Genomic DNA, 13,373 nt, shown 5'->3' with positions numbered 1-13,373 from the left:
TGTCACATGGGCTGGGGTAGCAACTTACTGGCAACAGCGCTGAAAGTCTCTGATTCATTGACCTATCCAATAAAAAAGAAGCACTGCAAGTTCGTGCACTGTTGGGGTGATGACATCATTGTCCCAGGCAACATATAGGAGAACTCTGTGTAAGTTCCATGATGTCTAGTGGTGGATGTGATTCCCATCTCAGTAAATGTTCAGCAGCACCATTAAAATAAACTCAATGTCTCCATTGTGGTAATATTGTGGTAACATATGGTTGTTGGTTCTTCTATGTCAACAGGGCTGGAGAAGGCATGGTTTCTACTGTTACTTAATTGAACAAACATCTGCAACATTTTCAGAAGCAAAGACATCATGTGCAGCAAATCACGGATCTTTGACTTCTGTGGAAAGCAGGTATCAAAACTAAATGGTCTTGCTGTTAGGAGGGCATATACTGTATTCCTTTCTTCTTCCCTTTGCTGGACATGAAAGAAAGATAAATGATTACTTTTCTTGTGACTATGGGTTGTTTCCAGCTAAGGTTTGCTCACATTAAACTTGCTGATGGACATAAATTATCCGTGCTCATTAATTTCAATGGGTCTACTCTATTGTGAACAGGACTAACAACCATATGTGTTTTATGTGAGTGAAATGTGTAATTGCTATATTTCTTTGTCACATAATGAATATTAAGATGTGACCTGTAGCCTGTGACTAAGCTACTTTCTTGAATTAGCTGCTCTGTGTTTCTTGTGAATTTCCTACTTGATTTGCAATCTGTGGCTTGCCTCACTTTCCTGAAACTTCTGCACTGCATGGACCTTGCACTCCTTGTCACTGATTTCATTATATGCAACTCCCAGTTTACATGGGGCACTGTTTGTCTAAGTGAAATTACATATATTTGAAACACCACTGAAAAAGCCTGCAAACACCTCATTCTCCTCTGCCCCCACCCTGTTCTGCCCATTTTTGTATGGGGTTTGGGTCACTTCCAGGTTCAACGTGATGCATGCATGCACAGTCACACGCATATTGGCTGTGCCTATAATGGTTGCTACCTGTATTGTCCTTGTGTGGTGGGGAGACTTTCAAATCCAGTGTTTTTCTTTCTCAAGTGAGTGAATGTTTTCTAGAATTTCTTATAAAATCCCTAATCCTATATGTATGTTACACAAGTCGCCTAATGTGCAGCCTGGGCTGAGATTCTTCTGCTTCAGTTATTTGCCTGGATGCACTTGTATTTTTTGTTTTTCACTTGTAAAATTGCTGTAGACTGAATTGTATAGATAGATGCAACATGCAGGTATATTGCTTAGTGATAGTGGATCCATTGGTTTAGACACATCCCTGTCTCCACTGTGACCTGTCCATTATCCTGCTAGGCTCTGTACTTCAACAGGAAGAGAACTGTCCTGTGGTAGGCCATCAATTTTGTTTTAAAATATAGGAAATTTAAAATAATTTGAAAGAATTGATTACATATTCTTCTCCACAGATATGAACAGGCCTTCCTGACTAGTCTAGTTGGACTTCGTTCTGAAAAATATTTCTGGATCGGCCTTTCAGATGTAGAGCAACCAGGGACATTCAACTGGACAAATGGAGACGGTGTTCTGTTCACCCACTGGAACTCAGGAATGCCTGGTAGGTATTGCCTGAAGTCCATCAGGAATGGTATGTCACAAAGGCTTTCTCCAATTTTTTTGAATATCTGTGAAGAACAAGGCTCAACTGAACTTTTCTTGTACTTCCAAAAGGGCAACAACCCGGCTGTGTTGCCATGAGAACTGGGACTGCAGCTGGATTGTGGGATGTTGTGAACTGTGAGGAGAAGGCAGCCTTCATTTGCAAACGATGGGCAGATGGTGTGACAACAACTCCTGCTCCCAAACCAACTCCTCTGCCTGCATGTCCAAATGAATGGCATCCAAGCAATACTAGACCTGTGTGTTTTAAGGTAGGTATACTGTTTCTTGATGACGCAAGTGGCGCTGTGGTCTAAACCACAGAGCCTAGGGCTTGCCAATCAGAAGGTCGGTGGTTCGAATCCCCGCGATGGGGTGAGCTCCCGTTGTTGGGCCCCAGCTTCTGCCCACCTAGCAGTTCGAAAGCATGCTAAAGTGCAAGTAGATAAATAGGTACCGCTCTGGCGGGAAGGTAAACAGCGTTTCTGTGCACTGCTCTGATTCGCCACATGACCTGGAAGCTGTCTGCGGATAAACGCCGGCTCCCTCGGCCTATAGAGCGAGATGAGCGCCTCAACCCCAGAGTCGTCTGCGACTGGACCTAACGGTCAAGGGTACCTTTACCTTTATACCATTTCTTGAGTCAGTTTCAGTGCCAGTTCTTGCTTGTTTCAAAACAAGGATGGATACATATTTCAGTATGTCTGTTTTAATTTCAGTGTTACTGCTCAGTGCAGGTTTTTTATCGTTACTCTTTTTATAGTGGGGTTTGGTTCCATGATTTATTTGAACTGCCAATATTCAATTGCTTATTAAATGTTTTATAGATGGGGAGGGTGGAAGGTAGATCTCTGGTAGGTTTGCAGTAGATCAAAATGGACTTCCAGAACTGGCATTAGAGCAGAAGAAGCAACCTTCTGACCTTCTGTAGGAGAAAGACTGTGCTTGTGCAGTTTATCCAGGACTTTCAGATGGAAACACAGAGAGATTTGTGCTTCCCTGTGTTACTTGCTCTCTCAAGAACCACCAGTCTTTGAGTTCCTTGTGCAAAGGCAGGAGGAAGGGCAGCTGGTGGGAGGGACAAAATATTGGGAGGAAAGTTCAAACTGGCATCAGTGGGAGCCTCCTGCACAAAGCTATTTCCGTACATTTTAAAAACATGTACAATTATGCCATGTCTATTTTGGTCATTAGCCACTGTTATTAAATGCCAAATAGGTGTTCATGCAAACCACACAAATCTCACTGTGAATGAATTTTGCAAGATTTGTTTATTACCAATATGCAATTGTATTTATATGCATTTAGGCCTATTACAAAGAAGTAAAGAACAGGAAATCTTGGTTCGAAGCACAAGATTTTTGTAAAGCAATTGGAGGAGACCTAGCTTCTATTCACAGTGAAAACGAAAAAGATGTTATAAAGGAATTGTGAGTTTCATTAAATGGTTTTTCCTTCACTTTGTCACAGTATCAAAAAGGGTTGGGGAAGACATTTGCATTTTTTCTTGTGAACCTCCCAACTGACATTTCCTGAACCAAGGTCCGAACCCAAACACCTCTCTCCTCTGAAATGCATGTACTAAAATGGCCTGCCTCTCACTCACTTCCCTCACGCCCCTCTCTCTCTTTGCCCAGGTTCTGTAGCTGCAGTTTGTGTGTAACTCTTACAATGCAGTTGTACCTTGGAAGTCGAACAGAATCCATTCCGGAAGTCTGTTCAACTTCCACAACGTTCAGAAACCAAAGTGTGGCTTCTGATTGGCTGCAGGAAGCTCCTACAGCCAGTCAGAAGCTGCGGAAGCCCCGTCAGAAGTTTGGCTTCCTAAAATGGTTTGCAAACCAGAACAGTCACTTCTGGGTTTGTGGCATTCGGGAGCCAAAACATTCGAGAACTAAGCTGTTTGAAAAACCAAGCTACGATTGTAAAGGAAACACAACTTGCTATATGTTGAGGTGGTAACTTTTCCTACTGCCCCACACTTTCTAAGAGCACCTCCTGTTTCCATAAATGAACCATGTGCATAGGTTTGGGTGCATGTCCAGAACAATATGAGGATAGAGTTTAGCATGTAAATATGAAGCTAAAATGCAGGTTTTCAAGCTGTTTGGTGATGGAGATGGTTTGGACAGCAGTATCGCCTTTCCCATAAGTCCCTATTTTCTTTTTTAAATAAAGGATTTGTAAATTTAGCTTGAAAAAGAAAGAAAAAAAGATGGCAGTGAGAGCGAGGCTCAGTTGTAGGGTGATGGTTATTGTGGGTGGACAAGCAGCATGGCTCTGCTTGGCTGGGGTGATCAGGCATCGTCAGTGGCTTGCCCACCCCGGGCACCAACAACTCACGCTATGGCACTGCTTTCATTCTCCACTTTGCCAAGCTTTACTAAAAGTAAGAGCTGATGCTGGCTCCTCCCATATTTCATATTATCTCACCACTTCTTGAACATTCATCCCAGTGACCAGCAGCTGAGAGCTACCGATTTTCCTAGAAGGAACTACATTGTCACATAGTTAGCTTTGTTCTGAGGGAGACTTCTGGGAAGCAAAGGGAGAAAGTTTTAACAAATGTATAAATGAACTCATGGGCTGCAGAGGACTGGGGACACCTGGATTATAATGTGGTCAGCTATACAGAACCAATAACTTAGTTTGAAATCCAGGTGTGCTTAAGAATTGACCATGTGAGCAGAAGTTAGACACACACAGTTCCTGCTCCAAACAGTACACCCGCTCCAGAAATCTGATACTGTACCAAAAATTAAATGTATGAACTGGTGATAGATTCATTTATGCTATTTTTCTAAAGAATATCAAGCTAGTCACAATACAGACAACTTCCCATTTGCACACATTGCTGCAAACCCGAAAGTGGCATGACAAAGCACAAAAACAGCCCCAAAGAGTGCAAAAACTGCAAAAAAATGACACAAAAACAGCACACAGCATTCTCATTAGCTTTTCCAAGAGCAATCCCAGCAGCCTTTGCATTGACCTTTGAGGCCAGTAGAGAGTTGGAGTTTGAGAATGGAGGTTTGGAGGGAGCAATTGTGGCAGAGTTCAGTGGTCTGCTATTTTTATTTAAAAAAAGGTTCCCAGAGGTTTTGGAGGGTGTTTACAGGCTTTTTCAATGGTGTTCAATAACATGGTTTTACTTAAAGGTATGGTGCCTTGGAATGTATCCCTTGTGTAAATGGGGAGTGGTCTGTACCATAAAGTTTAAAACACCAACTGTATCTACATCCATACTCTGTTTGCAATTTTCTGATCTCTGTATATTTATTGTTATATATTTTAGAATTAGGAAAAATTATGGTTATTATTGGACTGGTTTCAGTGAGTTGGCACCCAATAAAGGATATACTTGGAGTGATGGATCTCCTGTAAGTAAATGACCTCTTACTCTCAAACTGTACATTGACAGATCCCATAGCAGTGTTTTCGATTTTAAGTCACTGGAAATTTCAGTTTTTATAAACATGATTTGCTTGTAATCTCATTTTTAGATTCAACACTTACGGCAGTTACTACAAAGCAGTGGTGGAGCTTCATGCTCCAGCAATGGGGGGTGGAGAGCAGACGGGGGCGTGGCTGGCTGACATCCTGGGGGCATGCACGCGTCCCGGGAGCATGGTGCACTGCCCAGAGGAGTGTGGCATGCATCCTGGGGCCGTGGCACGCCGCCTGCAGGGTGCAGCGCCCAGCACGGGTCAGGTGGGCACCCCACCAGGATCGCGCTGTTGGGGGTAATGCGCTCCCACCGCCCCCTCTTCTTCCACCAGTGCTGAAGAGTTCTGCTTGTCTGGTTGGATTAGATTTGTTTTTATATGTTTAAATGAACATTTTTTATTTCAAAAACAAGGATACTGGAGCAGGAGAGCACACGTTGACTGCCTGGTTTATGTTGTTTTGAGTATGTGGGCAGGTAGGCGGCATTCCTGGAACCAACAAGTGTTAAAATCTAAGCAATGATTCAGATTCCTGGAACAGCCAGGCTAGCTTCTTGGTAAGGTAACTGGCCATCCCAGTAACAAAGGAAGTGGTTTGGCATTAGAGGAAAAATGGGTGGGGGCCCCTCTCTCAACTCGCTTGTAGTTAGAAAGCCAAAGGCATGGGCCACAGGGCCAGTCATCTAGATAACTTACAGTGACCTGAACTGATTCTTTATAATAACCTATAGGATCAACACACTATTAATAAACAAATGACAGCCCATCTCTCTCTCTACATATGCACATGCACACATGTGTACAAATCTTTCAAAGACTGAAACATAAGTCTGTCTCCTTTTCTGTATATTACCGCTAAAGCTTTTTTTTTTTAAAAAAAAAAAAAGAGTAAGAAATCTTTATTCCCACTGTAGGTAGACTTTGAAAGGAATTTTTATCTTAGTGATCATTACCATGAAGACACGGGATGCAGAGCCATGTATGTCTATAGTTCGTGGCAGAGTTCTGACTGGTGTGAACATTTTAAGAATTGGGTTTGCCAAATAAAGAGAGGTAAGGTACCCTTTTAATCTAACACTAGTTCATTAAGCAAAGTGAACAGGCTTTATGCTGCTCTGCTGAAACCTGGCATTTTAACATTTTTATTACATGCCTAGCTTTTCAGAGGAGGAAATAATAATGTGAAATACATTCAGCCGTCATTAAGAATGTTGCAGAGTTCAGATCCTTGGCTTTCATATTATGAGATATGAAGTACAGGTGTCTCCCCATTTGCGCGTGATTAGCATGCATGCTCCCACTGACATGTGTGCCCTTTTTGGCACCAAAAGGGGCAGGAACAGTACAAGGTATGGGCAGAACAGGGAAATCCCCACTCATGTTCATCCCAGCGACACACAAGGTAGCCGGGAACAAAACCCCAGTGTAAGTGGGGATTCCCCTGTGTTCCATTTTGATGAGAATGAGGGATCTAGTGCATCAAATTCTTGGTGAATACAGAAGCCACTGATTGTTCTGTCACATTATGTCATTACCTTTGCGTCAGAATTACAGAAATGTCATATGCTATAAATGACACTTTAATTTTTGTGTACTCCTGTTTGCAATATGAAACGATGTAAGAAAATAGAAATTACACTAGGGTCCATTATAATTAATGTGTTTTGTTTTTCAGGTGTAACAGTGAAAAAAGATCCAGTCGATGGTTTTGGTATGTTGGGTGATTCCACCTTTCCTTGGGTCATGCATGCCTCTTTTAAGCAGCACCATGGAAAGTGGGGCTGGGGCTGCATTATCAGCTCTCTTGGACCATTGGTGGTTCTGCCAAAGATGCAGGTGCTCTCTGGCTTGGGCTTGTTCAATTCTGCCTTCCCTCAGGTCACACAAGTTTAAGTAGCCCCAGGGAAAGTGAGAAAGGAGCCACCCCACCAGTTTCTTTTCATCCATTGGAAATTCTGTCAGGAGCCAGCGGCAGCTGCTTCCTAACCTGGGCTTGCTTGCTTGGATTACATATAATTGGGGAGGGACTGTATCTTAGTGAGAGAGCATCTGATTTGCATGAGGGAGGTCCCAGGTCCTCCATATCTCCAGGTAGGACTGGGAGACATCCCTGACTGAAACCCTGGAGATTACAGCCTGGCGGTGTTGACAGTACTCAGTTAGGACCAGTGGTTTGGCTTAGGCACCCCCTATGTTCCTGAGTGTCAGATCTCCTTAGCTACTGTACATCATATTCTTATAACTTGAGTTTATCCTTCTCCTCCCCCACCCCTTTATTATTTTTGCATTTTCATTGGCTAGGCTAAGAAGATTGTACCGCTCTGGAATGTAGGATTGTCCCTCCACTTTTTTTTCAGGCTGCACTGCCGGTGCACAATTTAACAGCTTGATAAACACAAATTAGCACACACACTGGCAGAATGTGGTTCTCCAGCTTCAGAAAAACCATCAGCCTGCCTGAAGTTTAGTTGTACTAGGCAACTACTGAGTGTGAGTGAGAGCAAGAGAGATGTTATCTCAGTACAGTCGTACCTTGGAATTTGAAAGGCTTAGTTGCCGAACGTTTTGGCTCCCGAACAATCGCAATACGGAAGTGAATGTTCTGGTTTTCCAATGATTTTTGGAAGTCTAATGTCCGGTGCGGCTTCCCCAGCTTCCAACTGGCTGAAGGAAGCTCCTGCAGCCAATCGTAAGCCATGCCTTGGTTTTCAAATGGTTCCGGAAGCCGAATGGACTCCCGGAACACATTCCATTCTGCAACTAAGGTACGACTGTACTATGTATGTCTACCCAGAATTAAGTCCCACTGAATTAAGTTCAAGAGTGATGATGTCACAACCCCACTGCCCTTCTCCACAAAAAGATCGCCCATCATGGGGATGAAGGCTGATTCTGTTTCATATCTGGTCCGAAACCCAGACTGAAAAGGCCAAGAAAATCAGTTTCAAAACTGAAATAATGTATCTGTCTAAAGTAGGAGGGTCCTCATTAAGATCACTGAAGTTGCTTAGCTGGATCACTTGTTGTGTGAATTAATGTTATTCAGATGTTTATATACCTCTTCAAAATCTTTTGATGAAAAGTAGCTGAGAAATATTTTAAATCAAATAAATAAAAATATGCTTTCTTTTGCAGAATATAAATTTACAAGAATTGAAAATGGCTGGATTTTGTATAATGAGAGCGAGTACTATTTCAGCAATGCCAGTTCATCTGCAGAAAGAGCATGGGAATTCTGCAAGAAGCAACATGCAGATCTTGTGGTCATTGAAAGTGAAACTGAAAGACAGTTTTTGTGGAAATACGTAAGAAATATATGGAACATATGCTTTCTTAATCAAATATAGCTGGGTTTTAAAAAGAGCCAGATACATTGTTTGATAATAGCCATTTTGTTGCCTGACGAACATTTTCTTCTGCATGGTGTCACCGAAGCTTGCAGAGATAATTAGTGCAATCCTATTCATGTCTGTGGAGAAGTAAGTCTCTTGACTTCAATGGGTCTTACTTTCAAATAAGTCTGTAGAAGATTGCAGCCTAAATTAAAGACCTAATTTGAGCCTTTGTGGTCATATGCTTCCATTGTAAAACAAGGCACTGATGGGGAAGCGAGACTTGCCAAATAGAAATATACATACATTCTACTCACCATCACCCCACCCCCCAAATAATTGTTACAATTCGGGCATGATTCACGACCACAGCAATATGCTGATAATAGTTTCCATGTGATCAGGGGTCCACACAGGTATAGAAATAGGATTCCTGAATGGGCTGACCAGGTTGTGTGATAAATGCCAAATCTAGTACTAGACTTTCCAGGCATTGCTTGTGCTGGCAATTATCTCAATCCGTCCAACCACATGAGAAGAAATTTAACAGGAAGTGAGGTACAGTGCCCATCAAACAGTTTCTGATTATGCTCCTCTTGTTAGGTCTCACAAGAAGTTATATTTTCCATTCCTGTTGGACCTGGCATTTTCTGTGGCTATGTTGAACTACTTTCCAGCACACCGGGTTCTTTCAAAGCCTAAAAATAGTTGTTTCAGTATTTATTTTTGTGACTAAGCATGTAATTTTAATTCCACCAAAGTTAAAAATGCCATGAAGAAATCATTTTCTAAGAAACTTGATGGTTCTGGTAATAGGCTATCAAATGTTTGGGAAGAGCAGAAACTCCTCAGTAGATTCTATGGGGCCTCTCATGAAAGCATGGTGGGCTTATCACTCAGAGTTTCACCTTCTGTCTTCACCTGCCCAACCACCCTTTCTACCTTTCTCTTCACCCATTATGAAAACTTCTTCTAGCCCCTTCTTATCCCTTCCCTCTTCTAGTTGGTTAAATGTTTAGTTGGTTGGTGGTTATTTTAATTTGGGTATAACTGTAAACTGCTTATTATTGCTGCTGCTGCTGCTGGTGGTTTCTATTGATTTGTTGGTTGGTTAGTGGCTCATATAGGATATTTTGTTTTCCAATGTTTGATGCTTTGTTGTGATTTTATATATGTTGTAAGCCTCCCAGAGTGGCTAGGGAAACCCAGCAAGATGGGCGGAATATACATTTAAAAACTATTATTATTATTATTATTATTTATTAGTTCTTTCCTCTTTATTTTCTCCTTTTATTTCATTTGTTACTTTTCCTCTTCTTTGTCTTCACTAAGAATTACAAATTCACTAAATGAACAACAGACCAGGTAAACACCGTGCTATATTATGGCCTGGAAGCTGGTGGAGTGGGGTGCAATGTTACTGAGTTATATAGAAAATAGAAATCTTCAAATAACGAGCTAAAATTGAAACATTTTTTTTTTTTACTTTCTTCTGTGCTTACCCTCATTGTAACTGACAGGTTTTAATTTGTTTTAATTGAAAAGCTTTAATTTTATTTTTAAACAGCATGGACATGCTATGTTCGTAATTACAAACCTCTTTCTGTCTTGCCTGATTCTGCACTTCCTATGCATTTACTTCCCATTTTTCTTTGTATGTTGTAGAATCAGCTTTATCGCGGTTATTATGACCATTATATTGGTTTAACTGTGGATTTTGAAAAAAGTTACCGGTAAGTAAACACAAGTAAACAAACAAACAAACAAAAAGTGGAAATCAGATTTTTAGTTCTTGTGCCCAAAATAGCAGTTGTCATTTTCATCATTGGATAACCTTCCTTTGCCTAGAAGGGACGTGGGTAGCACTGTGGTCTAAACCACTGAGCCTCTTGGACTTGCCGAGTGGAAGGTCGGCGGTTCAAATCCACATGACAGTGTTGAGTTCTCATTGCTCTGTCCCAACTTCGGCCAACCTAGCTGTTCGAAAGCATGCCAGTGCAAGTAGATAAATAGGTACCGCTGTGGTGAGAAGGTAAACAGTGTTTCTGTGCACTCTTCCACTCATCACTGTGTTCCATTACACCAGAAGTGGTTTAGTCATGCTGGCCACATGACCCAGAAAGCTGTCTGTGGACAAACACCGGCTCCCTTCACCTGAAAAGCAAGATGAGTGCCACACCCATAGTCACCTTTGACTGGACTTAACCATGCAGGGGTCCTTAACCTTTTTTAAACCTTCCCCCCTCTCTGCTCTGACTCAACACTGGGTCTAACAGATCTCAAAATATACCTTCTATGATTTACTTACTTACTTATTGCATACCTCCACCATAAGGTCCCCAGGTAGGTTACAACAATGTAAAAATACATTCTTAAAATTTACTATGCTGCCACAACTCCTTTGTCTCTCCCAACTTTATTAAGACTTCAGGCACTACCTTCCCAATGACAAACTTACTGTGCTCTAGAATCATGGAATTGTAGAATTGTAGAGTTGGAAAGGAACCCCCAGGGTCATCTATTTCCTCCAAGCCTTCTGAGGGCACAGCACTGCTTTCTCCTTGTAACTGGTATGGTGCAATGGTTGGAGTGTTGGACTATGGTAGGCAGCCCTCCAGATGTTTGGGACTACAATTCCCATCATCCCTAGCTAACAGGACCAGTGGTCAGGGATGATGGAAATTGTAGTTCCAAACATCTGGAGGGCTGGAGTTTGCCTATGCCTGGACTATGGGCTTGGAGGCCAGAGCTGAATCTCCTCTCAGCCATGAAGCTCAGTGGGCCAGTCACTATTTCTCAGCCCAGTGCATCTCACTAGGTTGTTGTCATGATAAAACAGAGAAGGGAGAACTATGTACGCCATCTTGAGCTTCACAGAGGAAAAGGTGGTGTGCTGTATTGTTGTTTAGCCGTTTAGTCGTGTCCGACTCTTTGTGACCCCATGGACCAGAGCACGCCAGGCACTCCTGTCTTCCACTGCCTCCCGCAGTTTGGTCAGATGCATGTTTGTAGCTTCGAGAACACTGTCCAACCATCTCGTCCTCTGTTGTCTCCTTCTCCTTGTGCCCTCCATCTTTCCCAACATCAGAGTCTTTTCCAGGGAGTCTTGTCTTCTCATGAGGTGGCCAAAGTATTGGAGCCTCAGCTTCACGATCTGTCCTTCCAGTGAGCACTCAGGGCTGATTTCCTTCAGAGTGGATGGGTTTGATCTTCTTGCAGTCCATGGGACTCTCAAGAGTCTCCTCCAGCACCATAGTCCAAAAGCATCAATTCTTCGGCGATCAGCCTTCTTTATGGTCCAGCTCTCACTTCCATACATCACTACTGGGAAAACCACGGCTTTAACTATATGGACCTTTGTTGGTAAAGTGATGTCTCTGCTTTTTAAGATGCTGTCTAGGTTTGCCATCGCCTTTCTCCCAAGGAGCAGGTGTCTTTTAATTTGAATATTGAAGCAAAGACAGTCTCTCTCTCCCAATGGCTGCCCTTTATGATGCCACTAGAAGAGACTGAGAACAAATCCTGGCTTATAGTTGTCACTTTCTCCCACACCTGGAACATCCATCCTTTCCTCCATTCCAGCCAACTAAGGAGCAAAAAGAAGGCATGGCCGACTTTACTTCTCCCCACCACACCACCACCGCCACAAGCCACCTTCACTTCTCCCTCACTGCTGCCCCTCCATCTGGGCATTAAGAGGAAACTTTCTATGTAAATGAAGAACCAGTTAGATCTTGTGATCACCATTGCTTCGGAAATATATGCAGACGTATATAGGAGCCATCTTCTAAGGGCCATGGGGTTTTGGCCCCCACAATAAAATATTTGAGGGAGCTGGGACCCCCCCCCCAAAAAAAGTAGATGGGCATTGCCTTCAAATGTTGTGTGCGCACCACATCATATAATGTATTATATGAGGCAGGGCTTACCTGCCCTCCCCCAATGTCTTATTCAAGTTGACACCCCTGAAGACATATCAATTAGGCACTTGATTTAATGCTTGGGTGTTTTTTTTAATGCCCTGATTTGAATCAGTGCACCCCACTGCCTTTTCTTCTATGGACAGTTTATGGTTCATAAACACTGACATGAAGTGGATAGCTTAATCACAAATTTTGTTAAGCTTCATAATTGAGATAATGTTATCTATTACTATTATTTTATGCATTATCTTAAAGAAAAAGTTTGCTTGCCTCAGGCAAATAACCTCGTGGTGATAAAAAATGATATTAAGGAAAGTAACAGGCAATTTGCTCTGCTTTAATAGCATCTCAATCTTTAAAGATAATGATTTTTTTCTGAGCCATTTTGGCTCCATTATTTCAGCAATACTGCTGGATATATTTAATGTTGTTTCCTCAAAAAGAAAATCTGACAGCGCAGTCTGATAGAACACTAAGGTCAACAGCTAAACCGTTTTATTAGCTTGGTGTTCTTTGACCATGGAGCTCCAAAAAAACCTGAAAACCATTGTAAAAATATGCAGTATAAATGAAAAAGCTATGACTTTGTTCTGTCCAATACTGTCATATCATTTTCTCTAGCTGGTTGAATGGAACTCCAGTTACCTATGAAGCCTGGGCACCCAATGAACCCAACTTTTCAAATGAGGATGAAAATTGTGTCGTCATGTATTATAGAACAGGCAAGTAGAATAAAATATTATCATTCTTTTAAAAAAATCTGAGAATGTGTGTGCCTGATAGTGGCACAAAAATTAATTTATATATAGTTAACTACTACATACTGGTCCCAGCACACGTATTAATTCTTAGAGATATGAATTTCTTCTATTCAGAGCTAAAAACAAAGTTTCTCTCCAAACACCGACTCCATTAGCCCGAGGCTGGAAATAATCTGGAAATAATCATTAGCAGGTCTTTTTCTCCGGCTGCTTTCAGAGAACCAAAGACCCA

The 13,373-nt window shown here is 42.0% G+C and overlaps 1 protein-coding gene across 1 annotated transcript in view; it reads left to right on the top strand.

The window, feature by feature from the left end:
* The window catches only part of LOC309353044 (macrophage mannose receptor 1-like), a 40,177-nt gene extending 27,058 nt beyond the window's left edge, over positions 1 to 13,119 (top strand). Inside the window, exons 10-19 of the mRNA XM_081882006.1 lie at positions 287 to 402; positions 1,490 to 1,638; positions 1,752 to 1,951; positions 2,988 to 3,109; positions 4,975 to 5,059; positions 6,040 to 6,178; positions 6,801 to 6,836; positions 8,261 to 8,430; positions 10,123 to 10,190; positions 13,002 to 13,119. Of these exons, the coding sequence (XP_081738132.1) occupies positions 287 to 402; positions 1,490 to 1,638; positions 1,752 to 1,951; positions 2,988 to 3,109; positions 4,975 to 5,059; positions 6,040 to 6,178; positions 6,801 to 6,836; positions 8,261 to 8,430; positions 10,123 to 10,190; positions 13,002 to 13,110 (1,194 nt within the window). The 3' untranslated portion in view covers positions 13,111 to 13,119. The remainder of the gene's footprint in view (positions 1 to 286; positions 403 to 1,489; positions 1,639 to 1,751; positions 1,952 to 2,987; positions 3,110 to 4,974; positions 5,060 to 6,039; positions 6,179 to 6,800; positions 6,837 to 8,260; positions 8,431 to 10,122; positions 10,191 to 13,001) is intronic.
* The last annotated feature ends 254 nt before the right edge of the window (positions 13,120 to 13,373 follow it).

The sequence above is a fragment of the Podarcis erhardii genome (assembly GCF_964252035.2).
Source record: "Podarcis erhardii genome assembly, chromosome: 12".
NCBI classification, from domain to species: Eukaryota; Metazoa; Chordata; class Lepidosauria; order Squamata; family Lacertidae; genus Podarcis; species Podarcis erhardii.
Note: the sequence above shows the minus strand (reverse complement) of the source record. Positions and strands in the feature narration are given on the sequence as shown.